Source organism: Elephantulus edwardii, unplaced genomic scaffold (genome assembly GCF_000299155.1).
Source record: "Elephantulus edwardii isolate Elephantulus edwardi_28Jun2011 unplaced genomic scaffold, EleEdw1.0 scaffold00215, whole genome shotgun sequence".
In the NCBI taxonomy this organism is placed as follows: domain Eukaryota; kingdom Metazoa; phylum Chordata; class Mammalia; order Macroscelidea; family Macroscelididae; genus Elephantulus; species Elephantulus edwardii.
Genome location: NW_006399965.1, coordinates 556,943 through 581,849, shown reverse-complemented (window position 1 = coordinate 581,849; position 24,907 = coordinate 556,943). Strand labels below are relative to the sequence as shown.

Below are 24,907 nucleotides of genomic sequence, written 5' to 3'. Positions count from 1 at the left end.
TCTGCAAGGACTGGTCTCTCCTCACAACATGTCCAAATTATGTTAGACGGAGCCTCAGAATCCTTGCCTCCAAGGAGCCACCCGGTTTAACCCTTTCCAGGACAAATCTGTTTGTTTTCCTAGCAGTCCATGGTATTTTCAATACTCTTCTCCAGCATCACAGCTCAAAGGCATCAATTCTCTTTCTATCCTCCTTGGTCATTTTCCAACTCTCTGATGCATAACAAGTGATTGTGAAGACCATGGCCTGTATCAAATGCACCTTAGTCTCCAGAGAGACACCATTGCTCTTCAGTACTTTGGAGAGGTCCCTAACAGCAGACTTTCCCATGGCAATGCGCCTTTTAATTTCCTGGCTACTGGTGCCAAGAGTGTTGACTGTGGAGCCAAGCAAACTAAAGGTTAGAACAATCTTCAGTCTCTTCACCATCCATCCTGATGCTGCCAATTGGTCCAGTGATGAGAATCTTTGTCTTCTTGACATTGAGCCTCAATCCATATTGTAGGCTGCAGTCCTTGACACTCTGCAGCAGGTGCTTCAGATCCCTCCTCAGTTTCAGCAAGCAGAGTTTTGTCATCCGCATAACGCAGATTGTTGATAAATCGTCCACCAATCTTGACCCCACATTTCTCCTCATAGAGCCCAGCCTCCCAGATAATCTGTTCTGCATATAGGTTGAAAAGGTATGGAGAAAAAAAAAAAGAAAAGGTATGGAGATAGGATGCATCCCTGGCGTACGCCCTTCCCAATTTTGAACCATGCGGTGTTCCCTTGCTCTGTTCTGACGACTGCCTCCTGGTCCAAGTATAGGTTTCTCATTAGCACGATCAAGTGTTCTGGGATTCCCATTCTTCTCAGAGTCAGCCACAGTTTGTTATGATCCACACAGTCAAATGCCTTTGCATATAATAGAGTTGTTTTAAACTTTAGCTCCCTTGAACTCATAAGCAAGAAATATGATCTTTGTTACTCAATTCATCTTTCTGGGTTTTAATTTTCTCTACTAAGAAATCAAGAAAATATAGAAACTAATAGGAATACTGATTGCTCAGTGGGTAAGGAGTTGTGCTGCCAATTGAAATATAGGTGGTTCAAATCCATGAGCTACTCTGTGAGAAAGTATCTATCTTCAGAAGCGTAATTTACATGCTCTGAAAACTCCCTGGAGGATCAGCTATGAGTAGATTCGGACTGGACAGCCATGAGTTACAATCTGTTAACGATATCCAACTCCCTTCCAGTTTGATGATTCTATGAGCTCACATAGCTACTGTGAAGTAGGGGCAAGTCCATGAATTACCATGCTTGCCAGTTATATGTGATACTTGCAAACAATGGTTTAGAAGGGTAATGTGTGGAAATCTAAAAATTGGAAATGAAACAATAACTCTTTACCTTAAAACATACCCATTGTCTTACTTTCTCATGAAGAGAAGACAGTCAAGGACCCTCATACTTTATGAGGAGCTAACCCCCCCCCCCACTATTCTTCTTGTAGATAGGTGCTGATAGAAGAATGTTTTAAGGCAACATTCTTGAATGTCCACAGGAAATCCAGTAGCACCACAGTGGTGGGGCTTGAATAACTACAGGCTGTTCCCTCCCCATGAGGGCAGCAGACTGTTTGGGTCTAGGACAAAACAGGACAGGAACTAATTATCAAACTACATTTTACAACTAAGAGGGTGTCATTAGAAAAGGTGGTGAACTCCTCTGGGTCTTCTCCAAAGTGTGTTGGACGTTTAGTGTCTCAGCAAGATAGATAGATAGATAGATAGATAGATAGATAGATAGATAGATAGATAGATACAACAGATAAAAATAAAAATCATGCAGCTAAGGATCTTTGAAGCTTTACACAAGATGTGGAAGGGAAAAGACAAGGCCTTCTAAGAAAATCATAACTTTTATGAGCTATTAGACTCTTTCTTTGGAGATTACAGAATGTCAAGTTGCAGGTAAAAAGTCCCTTTCTAGTTGTTCTTTGCCTGTATGACTTGAACTCTGAGTAAAGGAATATGAGGTTCAACTTAAGGTAGAGCTCAGCATGCTTTCAAGTTTCAACATAAGTTAGATTTGTTCTAGAAATCCAAGATGATGCAGGTCAAGATACATGCAAGTTCACATGCTGACACAGTTAAGGCTAAGAGAACTTTCTTTTTTTATAGTAATTATATGTCAAGGGCAAAGAAGCAGCAAGCAAAGGGAAATGAAGTAGTTTCAAAAAAAGAGATTTCATCAGTGATAGCAGAAATCTTAGAATATGTTCCAAAGACTTCTAATTGTTCCCTGATACCTATCTTCTCTTTTCTCCTTAGTAATAAAGTTCAGATTTTTTTTTTTAGTGGCACATTGACCTCTTAGAGGTAAAGATCACACTCTCTCCAGTTATGACTTAATTCTGAACAATACTGAAATAACTGCAAGTGCTCATCAGGAAACAGCCTTCTCTTTCTCTTCCTTCTTCTGGTTGACTGGAATGTGGTAAAGATGGCTAGAATTTCAGCATCCACTTTCCACCATGAGATTCAGCACAATACAGAAGTAATTAGGTTTCTAGTGATTGCCTAGCTGTCCCTCACCTGAGCTGTCTGTCCCTGGTTGGCTTTTATATGAGAGAAAAACATTTTATTATCTTTAATTCACTTTTGATTGACCATCTAGTCGTCATTCAGTAATTCTTATTTTTTTAAGAAGTGCACTTTGCTCTCTCAAACATTCATAGCCTATACTCAGAAGTTATATTTCACAGACTCTCAGGAAATCAACATTTTATTTCACTTTAATCAATAGAAGCAATCAATAGAACTCTGAGAGTTGGACAGCGAATAAGAATGACAAAAGAAGAATTGATGCCTTTGAGCTGTGGTACTGCAGAAGAGTACTGAACATTCCATGATTCCCAAAAGAACAAACAAACTGGAGAATGTGCAGCCAGAGTGCTCCTTGGAGGCAAAGATGATGAAGCTTTGCATATACTTTGGGCGTGTTGCTAGGAGAGGCTATTCCATAGAGAGGGATAACATGTTTGGAAAGGCGGGGGGCCAGCGAAGAAGAGAAAGACCCTCAACCAGGTGTATTGAAACAGTGATTGCCACAATGGGCTCTAGTGTGTCAGGAAGTATGAAGATGGCACAGGTTAAGACAGAGTTCAGATATGTTTTTCATAGGGTCTCTATGAATCATACTCAATTTTATGGCACTTAACAATAACAACAACAACAACAAAATTTAGTAAACTTGAAAATACAAATTGTTGGTGCTTGTATCTAGTCCCATAAATGTGGCATGGTCAAACAAACAAACCAAAAAACCACAAAACTTACTGGGATTGGGCACCATCAGAAATACAGGATTCAAATACTGGTGTTAACATTTATTAACTACAAAACTGCATTCTAATCTAAGTAATGTTTTGATGGCTAAGAATTTAGGGCTAAAATGCTTACCTATGCTGCTGAAGTGTTATTATTAAAATCACATAAAACAGGATAATACACTTTCTAGGGGGAAGAAATAATTTTTGAAGAAAAATATTTACAAAACTTGTTTCCAAGTATATTAAAACTTATGCTTTTGTGTACCATTGAGTCAGAACCAACTCATAGCTGACCCTTTGAAGGGTTTTCAGAGGCAGTAAATCACACAGGATGAGATTGTGCATCTTTCTCCCATGGTGTATCTGGCAGATTTGAAATGGTAATGCAACTCCTTACCACTATCCTGCCAAAGCTCCCTTCAAAAACATATATAAGCAAACAAACACAAACATAAACAAGTAAGTGGACTGAGATTAGATGCTGTTTTCCGAGTTCAGCTCTAGAATGTCCCCATCTTGCAGGTTTTACACTACTTCACAGCAACATCTGCTGGTGAAATCAAAGAAGTGCAAACTTTGACACACCAGCTTTAAGCCTTGATGAAAAATCCCAGAAAGGTTCTTTTCTGTTTCAAGATGTGCCTTTATTTCTTAATACTTGTTTGTGTTAAGTTTTTACACCACTGTATTCATATTTCACTGTGTTTAGTCATATTCTGGTTGAAGGATGCTTAGTAGGCTTCCCCCTAAAATATTTTACTGATTATATCCAACAACTTGTAATACAGTGTAAGTAAAGCCCTTTCCTTTAATAGCAATTGTGTTATGGATTTTTAATTGCTCATCATCTCCTAAGAGCTAACCAAACTGCAGAAATACATATGGTTCTTCCCATTTTTCAATATACGTTTAACATTGGCAGATGCTCCATTAGAGATGATGGGCATGATAATGATGACAATTGATAATGACAAAAATAATAAGCAGAATTACAGTAAACACTGAAATCATGGGCTTGGCACTGTGCAAAGTATAGGTGTCCTACCAATCCTATAATAACATGGTAGAACATTATTAATGTCACAATGAATGAGGGTCAATTTTGTAACCCCAGTTTTCTGAGGCAGCACAATAAGCAATAGTTTGAATTTTGTCTTGCATGAAGAAATAAAGATGAATTTATCATAATTAACTAAACAGTCTTTCCCAGCTATTGCCAATAATGCAAAAAGGAATTTGGACTATTGAAGAGTTAATACTATGTTTTCTTTCCAAAGACTTTCAACTTAAGTTTCAAATCATTTGAGGTTATCTTCTGACTTGTGCCAGAGCACCATGCAACGATACGCTGATGGGAAGACACATTTCTTTATTCTGATCACTGATTCAGACATACAGAGGAAAGACATTATTGTGTTTAGTTTTGCCAACAGTGATATACATTGCCTTTTATTACATTGCAGGATTCAAAATAAAAATTTGGAAGTTACCCTACAATCTGGTACAATCAGAGATACCCTCATCTTAAGAATCTTTGATATTACTGTCAACTGTTTGGACAGTACAGTGGAACTCATGCTGAACCAATTGTTGTTGTTAGGTGCCCTAGAGTCAGTTATGATCTACAGCAATCCTATGAAAAACAGAAATGAACCCCATCCTATCTTATGCATGCTCACATTTCCTGACACAGTTTAATTCATTGTGGCAGTCTCCATGCCAAACCATCTGGTTGAGGGGTTTCCTCTTCTTTGCTGATCCTCTGCCTTTCCAAGCATAATGTCCCTCTCCAAATAATAGCATCTCCTAGGAATAAGCCTGAAGAATGTGAGACAAAGCTTTACCATCTTAGCCTCCAAGGAGACTTCTTTTTAAACTAATTAGGACCTGGTAGGTGGATTTTCTTTTTTTGAGGAAAATATTAATGGGTAGTTTTATTATCTAGAAAAAGTGGACAATAATAAAGTGAAATGTCATCTCCCAAGATTTGGAGTTACCACATTAAAGTTTTTGTGATTTATTTAAAGTTAAATTATTCTCTATGAGTTTAATCAAAGTTAAAATTTATCATAATATACTTTTACTTTTTCAAGAACATAAAGGTATTTTCAATCATATGATAAATATGGTAAACTGTGAAATCTAACCTGAATAAAGATGAAAAAGAATAGATGACAGAATGGCAGGGTCAAAACTGTTGGGTTTTGGGTTTGTTTTGGTTTTTTTTTTAGATATTGTTGTTTGGTGGTATGTGGGTTTTTATGATCAAAAGTTGGTTAGTGCCTGGGGGCCTCTTATTTAAAACAATTGGAATCTGATCTTTTTTATTTTATTAACAGCCAGTTGGAGAGTGGGAGCCTCTTGTTTGAAACAGTTGGGATCTGAAGGTGGGCCTTTTTAATTTGATTGACAGTCAGTTTTGGGCTGGGAAACTCCTGTTTTTAAACCTATCAGGACCTGGTGGGTGAGTCTTTTTTATTTGATTAACAGTCAACTGTGGGCTGGGAAACTCTGGTTTAAGCCAATTAAGACCTGATGAGGTCAAGCCTGATTTGTTACCCATGGTGGACAGATTTTAGTAGAGCTCCCAGGTTAAGACAGACTAGAAAGCAGGATTATGCATTCAATTCTTAAATAACAGGGTTCCAAAAACTCCATGAACAGTAGAGGAACATGATAGTTACAGTATTAGAGATAGCACCCAGATTGGAAATCAGCTGAAATGAAGAAAAATAATGACCAATCATTCTTTAATAATTGGAACCTGGAATGTACGAAGTTGAACTAAGTATGTTTTGATTTGAATTTAATTAACTATGCTTTAATTTTCTGATACTGGTCACTTAATGTGGCCGATCTTCACTGTATAAAAAATGATTACAGAATCTAAGAACTTTATGATGTTACAAAAATGTCATATTTCAACCCAAAGCCGCCACATGGGAGAGTGCCTGACGCTGTATCACATGGGAGCTCTATGTCACACAGGAGTGCCACTCTGCATCAGAACACCACAACACTGGAACTTGAGTGAGAGGTTTAAAAACACTGACAAACAGACTCCGGTCCTGATGCCAATGCTGCGCACCAGGAACTCTGGTTCTAATGCTAAACTCTGGTCCTGATGCCAGTGCCCCAATCCTGGAATGCTGGTCCTGATCCCAATGGCCACTCCCATGCCAGAAGGGATGCTGGAACTTGAGTGAGGTAGTTTGTGGGGTGGCCATTGCTATTTGGCTGGATCACATGGGACCCCATAAGCTCAATCAGAAGGTAGCAAGACAGCTAGAGCTCATTCTCAAAGAGAAAACCAAGGTGTCCGGGTTTTCCAATCAGGTTTCCATGCCCTGCCTTGAATCTCCTCACATCCAGTCCATCAACTGCCTTTAGCCTGGAGCACCTTGGGCTACTTTTGCTGTGGCAGGTGGCTGACAAAGGAGGCTGCTTTCACAGGCCTTTTCTTTACCAAACTAAAGCAGATCTTCTCTTGAGTCAGAAGGCAGAGAGAAACCCAGGCAGGATAGCTACCCTGCCAGCTTTTGGAGCAGTGACTTCAGATCAAGAACCTGCTATTGCCTCAGACATAAAAAACTCTACCACAGCAATGGCATGTAGGAAACAGGCTACTTACCCCCTACACAAGCCCCAAACAAGATGTCACCACAAAAAAGTGACACAGATCCACTAGTGGATTTCCTGAAGCCAGAAAGTCTGATGAAACTTTCTGACACAGAACTTAAAAGAACAATGATTGAATATTTCCAAAGGGTGAAAGACAAACTTGAAGCATTACAGAACACTGCAAGCAAAACCAGGAAGAGCTTTAAAAAAAATCCAAAACAATGCAGATAAAATAAATGAGGCACTAGAGGCCTTGGAAAAACAAGAAACCACAATCCAAAATATGAGGTCCAAAGTGTCAGATGCTATTAACATGATGGAGGGACACAGGAACAGAGTTTAAGAGATAGAACACATAACCAGTGAAGTAGAGATAATATTGTCACCACTGATCTGCTAGAATAAAAAAAAAAACAGAATCAGAAAGGAAGGAAAAAGAAGAAAAATCTAAGAATAATGTGAGACACCATCAAGAGAATGAACATGCACATAATCAGGATCCCAGAACAGGAAGAAGCAAGTAAATGCACCAAAAAAGTTATGGAAGGATTATTAGAAGAAAACTTCCCAGGCATAATGAAGAGTGAGAGAACATATATTCAAGAAGCTGGGCCAACATCATATAGAACAGACCCCAAAAGAAAAACACTAAGGCATATCATAGTCACATTTGCCAGGACCAAAGATAAAGAGAGAATTCTGAAAGCAGCAAGGGAGAAACAAGTAAAATAAAATACTGACAACTTCAATCTTATTCTGCATTGATAATGATAACACTTTTTCAATCAGTTATGAGTCATATAGTCCATACTGAAGGCTTTGATCTTCATCAGTAAATGCATTAATTTCTTGCTTTTAGGAAACAAGGTTGCATAATCTGCATGCTACAGGTTGTTGATTACTCTTCCTCCAATCCCAATGCCTCGTTCTTCGTCACATAGTCCAGTTTTTCAGATTATGTGCTCAGTATAAAGACTGAATAGCATGTAAAGGGATTCAGCCCAGACATACACTTTTCCTGATTTAAACAGTATAATATCTTCTGTTCTGTTAGAATTACCACGTCTTAGACTATGCACTAAACTAAGTGCTGTGGAATTCACAGTCTGCAATATTATCCATAATTTGTTACGGTCCACACAGTCAAATGCCTGTGCATAGTCAGAAAGACATGTTAGAAACAACCTTATAGTGTCCTCTGCTTCCCACCAAGTTCTGCTTAACGTTAACAAAGACATTCCTCAGTTCACATCTTCTTTTGAAACTGCCAAGAATTTCTGTCAGTTCCCTGTCTTTGTACTCTTGACGGGGTTGGCTTATCTTTAGCACAAGTTTACTTGTATGGAACATTAATAATATTTTTCAATAATTTCTACAGCCTATTTGGTTGCCTTTATTTGGCATGAGTACAAATATGGATCTCCTCTAGCTGGTTAACTATGTAACTATTGGTCATATTTCTTGGCACAGAAAAATGAGTACTTAGATGTTGCATCCATTTGTTGAAACATTTCAGCTGGTATTATTTTAATTCCTGGGGCCTGATTTTTTGTTAATTCCTTCATTGCTGCTTCAACTTCTTCCTTCAATATCATCAGTTCTTAATTATCTGCTAACTCCTGAAATGGTTGACTGTCAACTAATTCTTTCTGGTACAGTAACTCTATTTTTCCCCATGTTCTTTTGGCCTTTCTTTTGCTTTTAAAAATCATGCTTATTGAATAATAAAATCCAATTATTTTCAACTGACAGTTGAAGTGTGTGTGTGTGTGTGTGTGTGTGTGTGTGTGTGTGTGTGTATGTGTATCATCGGGCACAGGAAGAGCTTGTCCCTCCTTCTCCAGTGGAGCATCTGGTGGATTCGAACTGAGCACCTTTGGGATGGCAGCAAAAAGTTGAATGTTTTTTTTCACTTCTTTCAGATAGAGAATTGCCATGTGTGTTCTTCCCTTTCAGGTTTTACTGTTGTTTTTAAGCCAAAATAATTCCTTGGATATTCTTTATAACCCTTTATGTTCTCTCTTCAATTCTTTTAAAATATTCCTCCTTCTTTTTTACTTTAACTGTTTTTTGTACAATGTGTTTCAGAGCTTCTTCTGGCATCCAGTTTGGGCTTTTAATTCTTTCTTCCCTGCCTTCTTAATGACCTTTTTGTTCTCTTATGTCTGATGTCCTTGATATCATCTTACAACTAGTTGAGCTTTCTGTCATTAATGTTCAATGTGTCAAACCTATTCTTAAAATAGTTTTAAATTCAGGTCAAACATACTCAAGATTCTATTTTGGCTCTGAAAGAATAAGACATGGTAATTTGCTTTCATAAATACTACAGTCTTGAAAATACTCAAGAGCAATTCTACTCAGTCAAGTGGGGTTGCTATGAGTTACGAATCAAATTGACAGCATCCAAGAACTGTTAACAACAGCAGATGTTAATGTTGTAATTATTGTTGCCACTGCCCATGCAGTTGGAATTCAAGTATTTCTTGAGGTAATTGAGATAAACAATATCTAATGTCCCAATCTAAGATTCCATAATTTCAGCAATCTAGTTCTATAAACTTAGATTAGAATAACTAGTTATAATAAATCCCTCTCTTTGGTAGAGATAGAAAAATAGGAGGATAAAAATTAGGATAATATATGTGAAAGAGAAAAGTCTAAAGTAGGAAGAAAGGAACTATAAGTAATTAAAAACTATCAATGATATTTCCCTAAAGCATTTAGCAGGGATTATAGGACGATGATTTGTAGTACAGAAAACTCACCACTTGGACTGCGTGAAGAGAAATACGGCATCAGACATATCATCAACTGACAATACTCAGAATATGCAATTTTATAACTTTCAATATGAATTACACCCCAACAACAAGAAAATAAAATTCCTCACAACTGGATGAATATCATGATGAATGGAAAAAATATAAAAGTTTTCAAGGATTTCATTTTGCTTGGATCCACAATTAACATCCATGGAAAGAGCATTCAAGAAATCAAGCAATGTACTGCAATGAGCACATCTGCTGGAAGCCTCTTTAAAATGCTAAGGATCAAGAATATCGTTTAAGATCAAGTGTACCTGTTCCAATCTACAGTATTTTCAGTTACTTCATATGCATGTGAAAGTTAAACAATGAATTAAGGAGACCAATATAAAACTGTGCTATTGGTGAAGAATATGGAATATATTATTTGGAGTGTCAAAGAACAAACAAATCTATCTTCAAAGCACAGAGACTGTTCCTTAGATGTAAGTATGATACTATATTTTGGATATGTTGTCAGAAGGAGCCAGTCCTAGAGAAGGACATCATGCTTGGAAAAGTTAGAGGGTCAGGGGACAAGAGAATCATCCTCAACAAGATAGATTAACACAGTGACTGCAAAAACTGGATTTAAGCAGAAGGTTGTGAGGATTCCACAGGATCAGGCAGTTTCCAATCTCTCGTCCACTGCGTCTTCATGAGCCAGAGTTTTGATCTTATTGTACATTGTGTTACTATGAGTTGGAATCAACCTGACGGCACCTAACTATCCTTTTGTAGGTAAGATTACCATTCATTTTATGGTAATCTTAATACTGGCCAGATTGAATATACCAAATAATTTATTTCAGAAAGTGCTTCAAAAGATTTGTCATTGGAAGAGCATTTGAAAATGAAACAACTTGATGAGCTAAGTTCTTGGCAGCTGTAAAGAGAAAAATGAAATATATTTTTTTCACATAGCACTTACGTGCAAGTCTAACTATTACAATTTTAAAATGTATGTTGTGTGTCATGTGTATAATTGTTTGTCATTTTGATAAAAGCTGTTCCAAAAATGTAGTCAAGGTGGTGAGAAAAGCATAATTGGCTTTCTGGATGTTTAGCAAATTTAATATCATGCATAAAATGACATTAGCAATTCAATCCTGTAGCCAAAGTAAATGAGATATGAATAATACTGGGTAGTGTTATTGATGACAAATCTGTATTGAAGGGGACATGTTGAGATATAAATTTAGTGACTGCAGCAGTGGACTTGAGCATAGCGATATTGCGAGACTGGGTGGATTTCATGCATTGTGCACAGGGTTGCTGGGTCACTGGAGGCCAGCACAGGATTGGGTGGATTTCATCTGTTTTGTGCAGGGTTGATGGGTCAATGTGAGGCTGGCACATGATTGGGTGGATTTCATCTGTTTTATGTAGGGTTGATGGGCCACTGTGAGACTAGCACTACAACAATCACCATGGCTGGGACACAGACAGGTCTGGCCAACTCTAGACTAGGTGACTGTCAGAAATCTGGGCTCATGGTAGTAAAAATCTTCATTGAAAAGATGTCCGGCACAAAGAGCTTAATTAAAGTACAAATTTGGTCCTTGGCAGCAAAAGACAAGTGGAGAATTTGGAGAAAGAGTCTGTAGCTAGTCCAGATACCTGGGTGGATTGGAGAGTCCAATGAAGAGAGGGAGAGAATTTAGATAAAAATGAAAACTCTATTTTACTACAAACTTAGTTAAGATTGGGAGTCAAGAATCCTTGATCAGGGGATTGAAGCATGTCCCCAAAAAACGCACGTTGCAAACCCTTTTATCCCAGTAGTTACAATTCTGGTGGGAATAGGTTATGTCAATGATATGTATCCTATAGTATAGAAGCTGTCCTAAATAAAACCTTTTAGAAAAACAAATAAGATTAAACCAGCAAGCAAGAGAAGCAGAGATAGGTGAAGAGAAATGTCAAGCTACATAAGGATTGCCCAAGGGTAAACGTTCAGAATACAAAAAGGCCTTCCTCCCGAGCTGTCAGAAAGAAAACATCTTCTACAGCCAGCATCTTAAATTTGGACTTCAAGCCTCCTAAACTGCGACTAACCAAATGGTCAGCAGGTTGAACCCATTAAGTGGGTTCTTTGCAGGAGAGATGAGGCTATCTTCTCCCTTTAAGATTCACAGGCACAGAAATCCAGTGAAAGGTAGCCACGAATTGGAATAGACTCAATGACAGGGATGAAACTTTGGTAGCTTAGTGGTAAGGAGTTGCACTGCCAACCCAAAGGTGTGTGGTTTGAACCTATCCACTTCTCCACAGGAGAAAGATGGGCAAACTTCTTCTGTGCGATTCCTGTTCCTACTGGCTGACTGGCCCCCAGCCAATCCACATAAAAAACATGGAGTTGCCCCATTAGGATTTATAGGAAACCTGAAAGAGAGTCCTCAAGAGTGCATTTTCAAACAATATGCTAAATTGCTCTCTGACATCACGTCAAATTCTCTTCAGGAGAAAGATGTGGAAGTCTCTCCTTACAAAAATATTTGTAAAAATACAGTGGCCTAGTGGCAAAAATATTTACAGCCTTGAAAATCACATAGGGCAATTCTGTTTTGCCCTATGGTATAGAAAGTCAGAATCCACTGGACATCTGTACATATCTTGCAGCATCAGATCATCAGTAAATCTTCAACAGTGACGCTGAGTGAACTTGAATGTAAATTTTTTTTTAATATAACACCTGAAAGAACTCAACTGTTTGCACCACCCAAGAGTGAAGTTTAGACTTAATGAGTCCAACTAGATCAAGAGTCCTTGGCTTAAATTAGTCTTTCCAGCATTCACAAGCCAACTAGTGGCAAAGGGTAGAATTTAATGTGACTCTCAATCCTCCAGGTCTTACTTTCCACCAACATAAAGTGCTCATCAAAACCTTTCCACATCTCCTAGAGCCAGTGCCCAAGCTCAGCCTTTGCCCTGTACCTTGCAGTATGCTCTTCACTATGGCCTCCGTGTGATCGGCCAGCAGCTCCGTCCTGGTGATCGCAGCCAACGACAGGTAGTTGGACATGTTCCTGCAAAGTTCTCTGTTGCCTCTGTGGAGGAATTTCACTGCCGTGGGGATGGCCAATGCCATCACTGGAGGCCTGTTGTAATTCTGAGAAAATAAGAACAAACAACTAATAAGAAGTAACTCATTACTTATTCACCCAAAAATATTTATTGAGCCAAACTCTTACAGCACAGTTATTAAATCACAGGCTCTCAGAAGGGTGAGGATGTGTGGTGGGGGTGGGGATGGGGCTGATTAATCATGAGGTCGCACAGTTTGATGAGTGGGGGAGGTGAGGGAATTGGGAAGGATCTGGTGTGAAAAGCAATGTATATGAATTTTGTAAATAAACTAGTATAAAAAATGTAAAATGGAATGTATATGAGTGATTGTATAAAACACAATGTATAGAACTGAAACATACATATGTAAAGGTATTATATGAAAATCAATGAACAATATTTTTTAAAAATTGCAGGCTCTAGTGGTAAGGAGCTGTGCTGCAATCCTTAAGGCATGCAGTTCAAATCCATCAGCGTCTGTGAGGGAGAAGCATAGACAATCTCCTCCTGGGCAGTTAACCACCTCTGAAAACACACTAGCGGGTATGAATCAGTTTTGACTTCACTCCTCTTTAGTGAGCTCTGGTGGCCTAGTGATAAGAAGCTGTGCTGTGATCTCAGAGGCATGCAGTTTGAATCCCATGGAGGAAGGATGGGCAATCTCCTCCTATGTGACTTACTGCCTCTGAAAACCTGCTGTAGGTTCAGCTATGAGTCTGTTCTAACTCAACAACATACAACCACAAAGATTCCTGGTGGTATAGTCGTTAAAATTTTCAGCAGTTTACCAAAAGGTCAAGGGTCTGAAACCACCAGCCATTCTGTTGGAGGGGAAAAAAATGTGACAATCTACTGCCTTCCAGGTTTGCTGCCTTGGAAATCCTATGTGGCAAGGCTTCTCTGGCCTGCAGGTTTGCTGTGAGTTGGAATTGATCACAGGGCCACTATTAGTTGGAACCAGCTTGTCAAAACCAAACCCAAACTTAGTGTCCTGAGTGAGGCTGAGTTTTGACACTTTGGAAATATTGGTCTTATTAACGCATCTTTCTGTCGTAGGGTGGCTGATAAATTAAAACAATTAACAGTGAATGACAGAATGTATTATGCCACCAAGGCTTCCTGGTGGCTGAGTGGTAAGGAATTGTCCTGCCAGACCAAAGTACACAGTTTGAATCCACCAGCAGTTCCTGGGAGAAAGATGGGCAGTCTCCTTCTGTGTGATTTACTGCCTATGAAAACCCGTTGGAGGGTCAGTTATGAGTCAATTCTGAGTTGACCATACACAACAACAACAATACAGTCAATTGTACATAACAACAAACAAAAGCAGGGAGCAAAATAGATTAATAAAGACTTTAAGTAGCAAAGTGGAAATCAAAGGAGCAGCATAATCCAGTCTTACAAACCAGAAGACTCACTGTCTTCCAATTGAGCCCAATTTATGTGACCTTCTATCCAATTTCTGAAGATGAGGTCATTATAGGAAGAGGCAGCTCAACTTTCAAATTGCTGCTGGTCGATTTGAACTGCTTACCTCTTCTGGCTCCGGTAATCCCGTCTTGGGGCTATCCTTTTTGGAATATCAGAAACTGTAATCACAGTAGGACAGAACTTGTCTGATTCTCAAGGCAGCAAGGAGAAGGTCAAATCAGAGAAGGCAGAGAAAAAAACAGACTCTGTTTACACCACTTAAGCCCTGCCTTCAGTTACGGATGAGGCTGGATAGATCCCTCACATATTTTTGAGTGTCTAATGGTCAACACTCTTCGCACCAGCAGCCAGGAAATAAAAAAATGTATTGCGATGGGAAAGTCTGCTGTTAGGGACCTCTCTAAAGTACTCATGAGCAACGGTGTCTCTCTGGAGACTAAGGTGCACCTGATACAAGCCATGGTCTTTGCAATCACTTGTTATGCATCAGAGAGTTGGACAATGACTAGGGAGGATAGAAGGAGAATTGACGCCTTTGAGCTGTGGTGCTGGAGAGAAGTATTGAATGTACCCTGGACTGCCAACAAAACAAACAGATTCAACCTGGAGAGGGTTAAACCAGGCAAGGATTCTGGGGCTTCGTCTGACATACTGTGGACATGTTGTAAGGAGGGACCAGTCCTTCGAGAGGGACATCATGCTGGGCAGAGTGGAGGGACAGCGCAGGAGGGGAAGACCCTCTATGAGGTGGATTGACTCAGTGATTGGGGTAATCGGGATGGGTGTGTTAGAGGCAGTGAGATTGGCACAGGATAGAGCAGGTTTAGGGCTGTTGTACATAGGGTCGCTATGAGTCACAAGTGACTCGACGGCACATAACAACAACAACAACAACAACAACAATGAAGATCCTGTGCTTAACCTCTCAGGTCCCCCAACGAGCTGACATCTACTTCCTAACCCGACCTGCAGCCTTATGCCTTCTCTCCCTGAGGCTCTGTGTCAACCATCATTCCTGACAAGTAAGTGTTATTCATTTAGTTACTTCCCAGGTACTTCTTTTTGGTTTAAAGAAAGTTAATGCCAGCAGTACAGTATCTCCCTTACTCCCCATTTCCAGTATTACCCCAATTTTGATGGTTAATACTTTCAAATCTGTTTTCCAGGCTCCGGGATCAATCTGACCAGAAATAGAGAATATTCTACTCCACACCTGATGGCTGCCCCATCACCGGGATGTGGAAGTCCTTGATGGCCAATCATGGGCCTCTGTAACAGCTGCACTCACCAGGCCCCACCTTTTATAGATCTGGCAACGACTAACCACAATATCTGGCTTGCAGCCAAAATTCTCTGATACTAAGTTTTGCTTTTATCAGAATTGTCTGCCCCTCCCTGGTAAACTTAATTGGGCCTAACTGAACTGAGCCATTCCTGCCAAGTCCATCCATGAGGCCTCCAGGTGACTGGACCTCTGCTTCAGAAGTCTGAGCTGGCCGTGGTCTGGCCACACAGAATTACCTGGGTTCACACACCAAGGGATTTTCACAAGACTGTGAATGCCTGTCAAGGCAATTTATTCACCCCGGTGAGGAACTGTTACATTCTAGATCATCCTGAAGGTCTCCCTTTCATATTGAGTATGTGTGTGTGTGTACACAGCATGGCGGACGTGTTGGTGCTGACTCCTGATAACCTCACAGGCCGGATATCCTCATAGGCTAGCACTGTCCCATCAGGTTCCAGGGCCGTAAGTCTTTTCAGGATCTTACTGCCTCGTCTTTCATGTATGGAACAACTGGTAAGTTCAAACGTAAAGAAACTTTTCAGCTGGCAACTAACACTTAGCCAAGACACCAGGGATCCTTTTTATTGAGACATTTTAGTCACCAAGGTCACTCACGGGCGTAGAATCAAATTAGAGTAACAGGATATTTAGGCCATGGTGAAACCTGATTGGGGGGGGGATCTCTCTTGCTCGACCGCTGAATGGCTCATGTTCTGTTCTGTGGCTGGAACACTGTTGGCCATGAGAGTTGGTCCCCTGGACAGTGTCGGTGAAATGTGTCAAAATAACCACCCCGTGCTGGTCATTCTCTTCCTGTTAACAGTCTTTCTTTATTTAAAGACACAGTTTATTTCGTGATATTTCTATTTATTTACTTTTATTTGATATCATTTTAATACATACTCTATCTTTTAAATTTCTTTGGATTTTTTTATTCACATTGTGTTTCTTACAATCATTCCTATTCATTGTGTTTTATAAAATTAATTACCATTATCCATGTCTATCATTATCCCACCTTTCCAGATCCTCACTAAATATTTCCCAATTTCTTCACCCACTCTCTCCACCCACCAAACTCTGACCTATGATTTCCACCCCTTCTCCTCCCAGCCCCCCTTCTCCTTCCCTTCCTTCTTTGGATAGCCATACACATCTAACTAATTATCCTTCTATTTTTACATAACGGCCTTATGCAGTATTTGTCCTTGTGGGTCTGAGTTTGTTCATGCTGCATAATCCCATGTTATATAGTATTTTTCTAAATCGTTCCTCCTGAGTGCTGCACTGCATGCCCTCGTGTGAATGTACCACAAGTTCTGAATCCAGTCATGTGCTGGTGACATTTGCACTGTTTCCATGTTCTTGCTATTGTGACTACTGCTGCTATGAACAATGGAGTTCAAATCTCTGTAACATGCTCTTCCGGTATGTGGTATTTAGGGATATCAATTAATTCGGTCATTTTCTCAATTATTATCTCATTCTAGTACTGTTCTTCGGCATTACACACCAGAACCATCAAAACCTCTGCCATCAGCCTGATCCCAGCTCACAGAGGCCCCATGTGCTCAGGTATCTGATGGCACAAGTTGTATGCAATTGGTTGCTAACTGAGAGTTAGTGGTTCAAACCCACGTGGTGACAGTGTTGAAGAAAGGCTTTGAGATCTGCTTCTCTAAGGATAGCAGCCAAGAACACACCAGGAGCAGTTCTACTCCATGCCACAGAGACACTGGGTCACGTTACACTTACGTTCCCTCAGACAGTCTTAGGGAGCACTGGTGGCCGAGGAATAGAAGCTGCACTGCAATCCCAAAGGCAGGAGGTGAGAATCCACCAGCTGCTCCTCAGGTGATACATGAACAATCTCCCCTCGTGCATCGACTGCCTCTGACAATCCACTGGAGACTCTGTTCTGGCTCGACAACCACAACAGCAACAACAATTAGTCTTGGATATTTTCATCTTATCTTTTTATCTATTCCATTTCTTTGATTACTTCTGTGAACAACCCCACTTTCTAACGTGCTTAGATTTTTGCTAATTTCATTTTGAATGCCTTGTCCTTTTCAGAGCTCATCAAAGCCCCAACATTTTAGGGAGAAAGAACACAACCATGTAATTCTCCCAGGAACTGCTCATCACCAAGCCCAGGTTCATTTTCTTTACTCTAGATCTTAACCAAGAGTAATTATAACTAGAAATGTACAAGTCTTACATAGGAGAAGTCTCACCAACCACATTTAATTGTAACTTGCCGAGAAACCAACAGTGCATTGGTAAACACAGTGTGTTCCTTCCTCACTGGGAACATAAACAAGGCTCAGCGAAAAGACTAATGGAAATCAGTTTTCCCAACAACTCGTGGCTTTAAATTCAGAGTAAGTAAACCAGCACGTGTCAGCATCAATGAAAGAACTGTTTGTCTGAATCAGTTTAAATATATTCTTTTTATAGACATTTTAGAGACTTAGAGAAAAATAGTGACTAACTATTAAAGTCTATGAAGTGTGGTTCCAATGGAAATATATAACTCAGAATAACTTCTATCTGATGAGTAGGAACCAACGCACAGAGGACCCTCTGGCGGGTTTTCAGAGACGGTAAACAGTGCAGGTGGGGATTGCTCATCTGTCTCTGGAGGAGCAGCTGGTGGATTTGAACCGTCTACCTTTGTTGCTGTGTCCCGTTGAGTCAGAACCAGCCGACCTTCCCATAGGTTTTCAGAGGCAGTAAGTTGCAAGAAGATAACTGTCCAGCTTTCTCCTGAAGAGCAGCTGCTGGACCCAAACCGTGGACTTTGTTCTGCTTTTAAATATTTCTATCTTTAATATTCCTGAAAGCATTGTTTTCCAAGATAGAAGAAAAAGAATTATCCTGAAGGAAGTTTGTCAACCAATCCTTACCCTTATATAAAATTTTCAAAATGGAGACTATTATTAAAAACAAAAAAGGCAATAAAAAATCTCTAGCGATCGATCAATTGTTCTCTACTTACACTCTATTTCATTTGGAAATCTCTCAAATGACAATAAAACCAAACCCACTTCCGCGGAGGCAGCCATAACCATCCTCCCCTGGGCTTCAGAGGCTATAAATCTTCATAAAGTAGACTACCTTTCTCCCAAAGACTGGCAGGTGGACTGGAACCTCTGAACTTTTGCTTAGCTGCATACACATAACCCACTACACAACCAGAGCCCCTTTGCAAATGGAAAACAGTAAGCAAAAACCAAAATTTTCCCTATAAACAGCAGATATTGTCACCAAAGGCACTCAATGTCCAGTGTCTAAAGAGTTCCTAGTGACCACAAAGGAATCTGAGGAAGGAACTGGGAGGCGAGGTGAGGCTGAACAGACATGGGTCACAGGGACGTGACAGATAACACACCTCCTTCCCGTGAATGAGCAGTGCCACTTTCAAGAGCAGCAAAAGAAGGTGCTGGCACAGTACATCTCAGGTTTATGAAGTTATTTTACCTCTAGCATTACTTGGCTCAGAGCAATACAAATGTACATATGCAAAGAAACCGCCACAATGCTGATATTACAAAGAAAGCAATTTGACAGCAGTTGTGTTGCCAGAGACCATGATAACTCTTGTTGTTCAGTGCAGGTGAGCGTTCTAGACTAGCCAAGTATCCTCCAGATAGCCCGGGGTTCACTGGGCCAATTCATTAAGGTAAGCATAGAAAGAATAGGCTCACTCTTGAGACAATGGTGCATAGCTGTGTCAGTGAAACAAAAGGACTTTGTTCTACAGATGCCAAGAATTCTGTTTTGCAACTACATTAACACCAAAGTGACCTTTATGTGGAGATTTTCCTCTTTAAAATGCACTTTGAGAATGTTGCCTGGTGGTTTAAAATAGAAAAGAGAAAAGCTTTTCTCTAATATCAATCTGAGTTAATATTAACTGAAAATTCATTCCCAGGCTTTGAATTCGATAAAGAACAACAACAGTTTAATCATGAGAGATATTACATTTGTTATAATAAGGTCCCTTCGTTACGTCTACATTATTGATCAGATAGTGGAGTTAATTTGGAATGTACATATACAATGTTTGATTCTTTGCCACATAAGAAGCCCTGGTAGAGTAGTAAGGAATACACTGGGCTGTAATGGAAAGGTCAGCTGTTTGACCCCACTAGATGTTCTATGGAGAAGGATGGACATTCTCCTCCTGTAAAGAAACCTGACGGAGGGTCACTTGGCATCAGAAGCAAGAGGACTAGATAGATATATAAAAGATGAACGGCACACACACTTTCATTTTCTTAGTGTGGTTCTGTTTTTTCTATCTGGTAATAATGCAGCAAGAAACCCTGATGGCACAGTGGTTAAGTGCTCACAGAACAAGTAAACAGTACAGCTGGGATTGCTAATTAACATTAAATTTGATATTAATCAACATAACAAATCCTGTCTTTCAGAGCTGCAAAGAACACACTCAAAACTGCCCAAGGCACTTTGCATACAGCGCCAGCAGGGGGCAGTGTGTGAACCTGCGTGTAGCGTGAATGCGGAAGCGGATTACAGGAAGTGGAGAGTCGAGTCTTGACAGAGGAAAAGGGACAAAGAGCTTCTGGTGTCCAGTGGTTGATCTGGGGATTATTTCCAATCCCGTACCCTGACCAGACAACCCTCTCTTTATACAGTAATACAAATGTGAGCAAGTACAGGAGAAGACGTGGACTGCAGAGTTGACCCAATACTTAGACATGTGAAGGGATTTGACAGGAAGAGGCGGTAGTTGGTAGAAGGACAATCGAGCCTTGCAATCACTTTTTGTGAGAGCTGGAGTCTCAGTTCTCTAAAGTTTTCTTTTCACACATCGACTACGGCAATGTCAATGTCTCCAATTCTCTCCAGGTTTGCATTTAACAGGAATGTAATGAGACGCTCCAGTGGCCTAGTGGTAAGGAGTTGTGCAGCCAACTCAAAGGCACTCGGTTCAAATCCATCAGCTGCTCCTTCGGAGAAGGATGAACAATATCTTCCTTGTATGATTTAAACTTTCCTGGAGGGTCAGTCATGAGTCAGTTCCAACTTGAGGGCACCCAGCAAGAGAATGTAATAGTCATCCTCTTTAGGCTATTTCCAGGGGCAATGAAACAAGCATTAGTTCACCCCAGGTGGAAACTTAGGTGGAAACTTGGTTAGAAGAAGCTCATCTTAGAGAAGCTTAGTGACTGAATGCACTGCAATCCCCAGGGTGCACTGTTCGAATCCACCCGATGCTCTGCTGGAGAAGGAGGGACAATCTCCTCCCATACCAGTCAGAACCAATTTGACAATACACACAGAAAAAATAATAAAAAAAAAATAGTGACAGAACCATGAGTGGAGATGGATTTTATAATAAAATAGAAGCTCTGTCTCACGTACTTTGGACATGTCTCCTGGAGGGACCAGTCCTTGGAGAAGGGCATCATGCTTGGAAGACCCTGGATGAGATGGACTGACACAGTGACTGTGGCAATGGGGTCAGGTGTACAAGAGACAGGCTGACTCAGGATAGGGCAAGGTTGAGAACCACTGTTCATAGGGTCACTATGAGTCATAGTCGACTTGATAGCACTTAAGAACAACATCCTTATCATGTTATCTTAAAAATTTCATTGCTGTAAAATTGGAATGAAATCATAGCTAAACTTTCACTGGTTTTCAGAGACTATAGTCCTTCAAACAGGAGACCGCCAATCTTCCTTCTTAGAAATTGCTGATGGAATTGAGCCGCCAGAGAAGAGGCACCTTTACGTTAGCAAGGCACCTCTCTATGGACTATGCCACCAGAGCTGGGGTAGCCGTGTGGAACTCCCTAAACACGACCAGTTAAAAGTACTGGAATTCAGTAACTGGATACTTGAATGGAACTAGCTGGATTCTCCACTTTACCCAGTTAGACTGAAACTAGATTTAATTGCATCTCTATAATATCCTATCACTCACAACACTGTTATTTCAGGATGGAACTTGAAATTGACCTTTTGATCATGAATGCAACACCATTCCTCTTCTGCTTTTCCTTCCCAGCATAGTATACCATATAATTATCTAATTCATGGTCCATCTCATCTCACTAATGCCTAGTATGTTGATGTTCATACTTAATGTTTTACAATTTCTAGTTTTCCAACATTCACACTGAGTACATTCCATGTCCCAATTATTAAACAATGTTTGTCACTGTTTTTCATCATTTCCACTAACTTTCAATCTGGGCTCTACCACTACTATAAGTGTTGTGGTTGACATTGAGAAGAATCAGAATCCCAGAACACTTCACTGTGCTCATGTGAAACCTATACATGGCCCAGAAGGCTCTTGTACAAACAGAGCAGGGGTACACTGCATGATTTAAAACTAAGAAGGGAGTGTGTCAGGGTTGTATTTTCTCTTCATACCTATTCAATCTGTATGCTAAGCAAATTTCAAGAAGCTGGCCTCTATGAAGAGGAATGTGGCATCTGGATCAGAGGGAGACCCATCAGTAACTTGTGTTATGCAGATGACACAACCTTGCTTGCTGAAAGTGAGGAGGACTTGAAGCACTTGTTGCAGAAGACCAAAGAATGCAACCTTCAACATGGATAGGATCTCAGTGTCAAGGAAACAAAGATTATTATCACTAAACCAACAGGAATATCATAGTGGATGGAGAAGAGATTGAACCTGTCAACAACTTTATCTTACTTGGATCCACAATTAACAACCTTTGTACTAGCAGCCAGGAAATCAGGAGATGTATTGCATTGGGAAAGTCTGTAGTCAGGTACCTTTCCAAATTATTGAGGAGAGATGTCAATTTGAAGATTAAGGTGCGTCTGATTCAGGCCATGGTTTTTCTGATCACTTGCTATCTGAGAGCTGGACAATGACTAGGGATGACATACGGAGAATTAATGCCTTTGCGTTGTGGTGTTGGAGAAGAGCACTGAACATCTCATGGATGTCCAAGTGAAGAAACAGATATATCTTGGAGAGGGTGCAGCCAGAGTGCTGTCTGGAGGCAAGAATGATAAGGCTTCGTCTTACGTACTTTGGACATGTTGTAGGAGAAACTATTTCTTGGAGAAGGATATGATGCTAGGATGGGTGGAAGGTCAGCAAAGAAGAAGACCCTCAACCAGGTGGATTGACATAGTGACTGCTACAATGGGCTCTAGTGTGTCAGGAAGTGGGACGATGGCACAGGATAGGACAGGGTTCACATCACTGTTCATTGTGTCTATAGACTCTACAGCACCTGACAACAATAGATTTAATCACTACCTATCCACTTCCTAAGGAACATGCGTCTGGGAACTCTGTGAACTTTGAGAAACGATGAAAATTATAGGTCTTTTGTTCATAGGGTCTCTATGAGTCTTGCTCGACTCTACTATAATCAACAAAAACAACAAAAGCTAATACTATTTTTATTGAGTAGTTACTATGTTGTTGTTAAGTGCCATCGAGTCATAGGTGACTCAAAGTAACCCTATGAATAAAAGACCTGGACACTTATATAACTTACATCCTTTCTCCAGGTTCCAAGCTATTTTGGAAGTGGATGCTACTCCTGCTTCCAAGCTTGTTTTAATTGGGTGCTCTGCCAAACACTGTCCACCATGGGTAACCATTCTCGCACTTAGCACATCAAGGTCACAGTGTTCAGCTTCACAGCAACCATGAGTTACCTCTGTACAGCAAATGGGCAGACTAGGTCTATATGACCTAGAAGAATGTTTCACCAAAAACAATTAAAGACAGGCCTGAGGGCCACGGATTAGAGTCACCTACCTTTGGCTTGGTAGCATCACATTCTGTCCATTAGGTCAACTGAGATCTTTCTATGTTAACAAAAGTACTAACTAAGCATGTTATATGAACTATCACCTGTAACTCTCACAATAGTCATAAATAATAGTCATTGTTATTCCCATTTTACAGATGGCAGAATTGAGTCTTACAAAGATATAATGACTTATAATCTCTCCATTATAAAGACCAAGAACTATTTGACTGAAATATTATGACCTTAAACTTTAAAGCTCTCCACTAAAACTACTTCTCAGTAAATCTCAAGGAAGTTGAAATGTTAACAGGGAGTTGATCTGAAAGCACCTACAATCTAGAATGGTGCATTATGCTTTTTAGTGACAGGTTAAGAAGAAACTTGTGCAAGGACTCAGAATAGGTTGCTAGAAGCTTAGAGCCTAAGGTAAGAAACGATCAGAACTCAAAAGTATATTCCACAAAATGCACTGGATTAATATTGAGGAAGAAGTAGAAGATAAACTCTAGAATTTTTAAGTTATTTTAAAGCAATGTGACAAAGTACAAATTTGTGGACCAAGGAAAGAAGGCATAGGAATGGTCACCAGAAGCAGGCTGCTTAAAGACTAAAAAGGTTTGGGAACAAAAAGGAGAAAAGAAAAATCCCTTCCATGAACACATTTAGCGTAAAACAACAGCAAAGCAGCCAGAAAATAAGAATGAGTGAAATGGTCAAAGATATGGGAAGAAGCATGGCTGGTCCATTGCCTGATTAGAGTGTGCGATGCTGGGATTGCTTATCATGGGGTGAGGCAGAGAAGCACTCTTTTTTCTTTTTCATTTTGGGCAAGCTAAAAATGCTGAGCTCTCAACTTTTAAAAACTGATCCAGTCTTCTTATTTTCCTGAAGAATAAGAAAATCAGAACAAGATATGAATCATCTGGATTTCTACAGTTTCCACAAGAACCTAAATTACAAGTAATACAAAGTTGTATTTTCAGTGTTGACTGCCAGCCAAAAAGTTCCCATTAAAAATCTGCCACCGCTCCTGCCTTTGGTCCCTGAGGCTGACTCACTGGGACCACTTCCCTGAACTGATCTGGATAGAATGCTGAGCCTTGTTGAGAGGTAAGGTTGACCGTTAGGACTTCCCACCACCCATGGCAGCAGCATCTGCCTCCTCTGTGAACACACAATGGACATGCAGTGCACACACTGAGGTAAAAGCTAGAGCTGTCAACTTCTGTAACTCGTTCACCCCTCTCAATCAAGTAGCGAATCTTACAGCCCTTCTCTCTGTCACAAAGTTGTTATTAAAGAGTTGCAGGTCACACTTGCAGCTAAGTCAGAGCAGGTGACACCAAAATGAGGAGGCAATGTTTCAGCAGAAACGTATTGACTTTGAGAAAAACGTCTCTGCTGTTAGTTATAACAAAGGACTGCAGCCTTCAATACGGATTGAAGCTCAACACCAAGAAAACAAAGGTTCTCACTACTGGGCCAATTGGCAGCATCAGTATGGATGGTGAAGAGATTGAGATAGTTAACAGTTTTAGTTTACTTGGTTCCACAGTCAATACTCTTGGTAACAGCAGCCAGGAAA

The 24,907-nt window shown here is 40.1% G+C and overlaps 1 protein-coding gene across 2 annotated transcripts in view; it reads right to left on the bottom strand.

The window, feature by feature from the left end:
- VEPH1 (ventricular zone expressed PH domain-containing 1) overlaps positions 1–24,907 on the bottom strand; it is a 432,395-nt gene that overhangs the window by 350,829 nt on the left and 56,659 nt on the right. For both annotated transcript variants that reach the window (XM_006897770.1, XM_006897769.1), the window contains exon 3: positions 12,686–12,860. In XM_006897770.1, the coding sequence (XP_006897832.1) occupies positions 12,686–12,860 (175 nt within the window). The remainder of the gene's footprint in view (positions 1–12,685; positions 12,861–24,907) is intronic.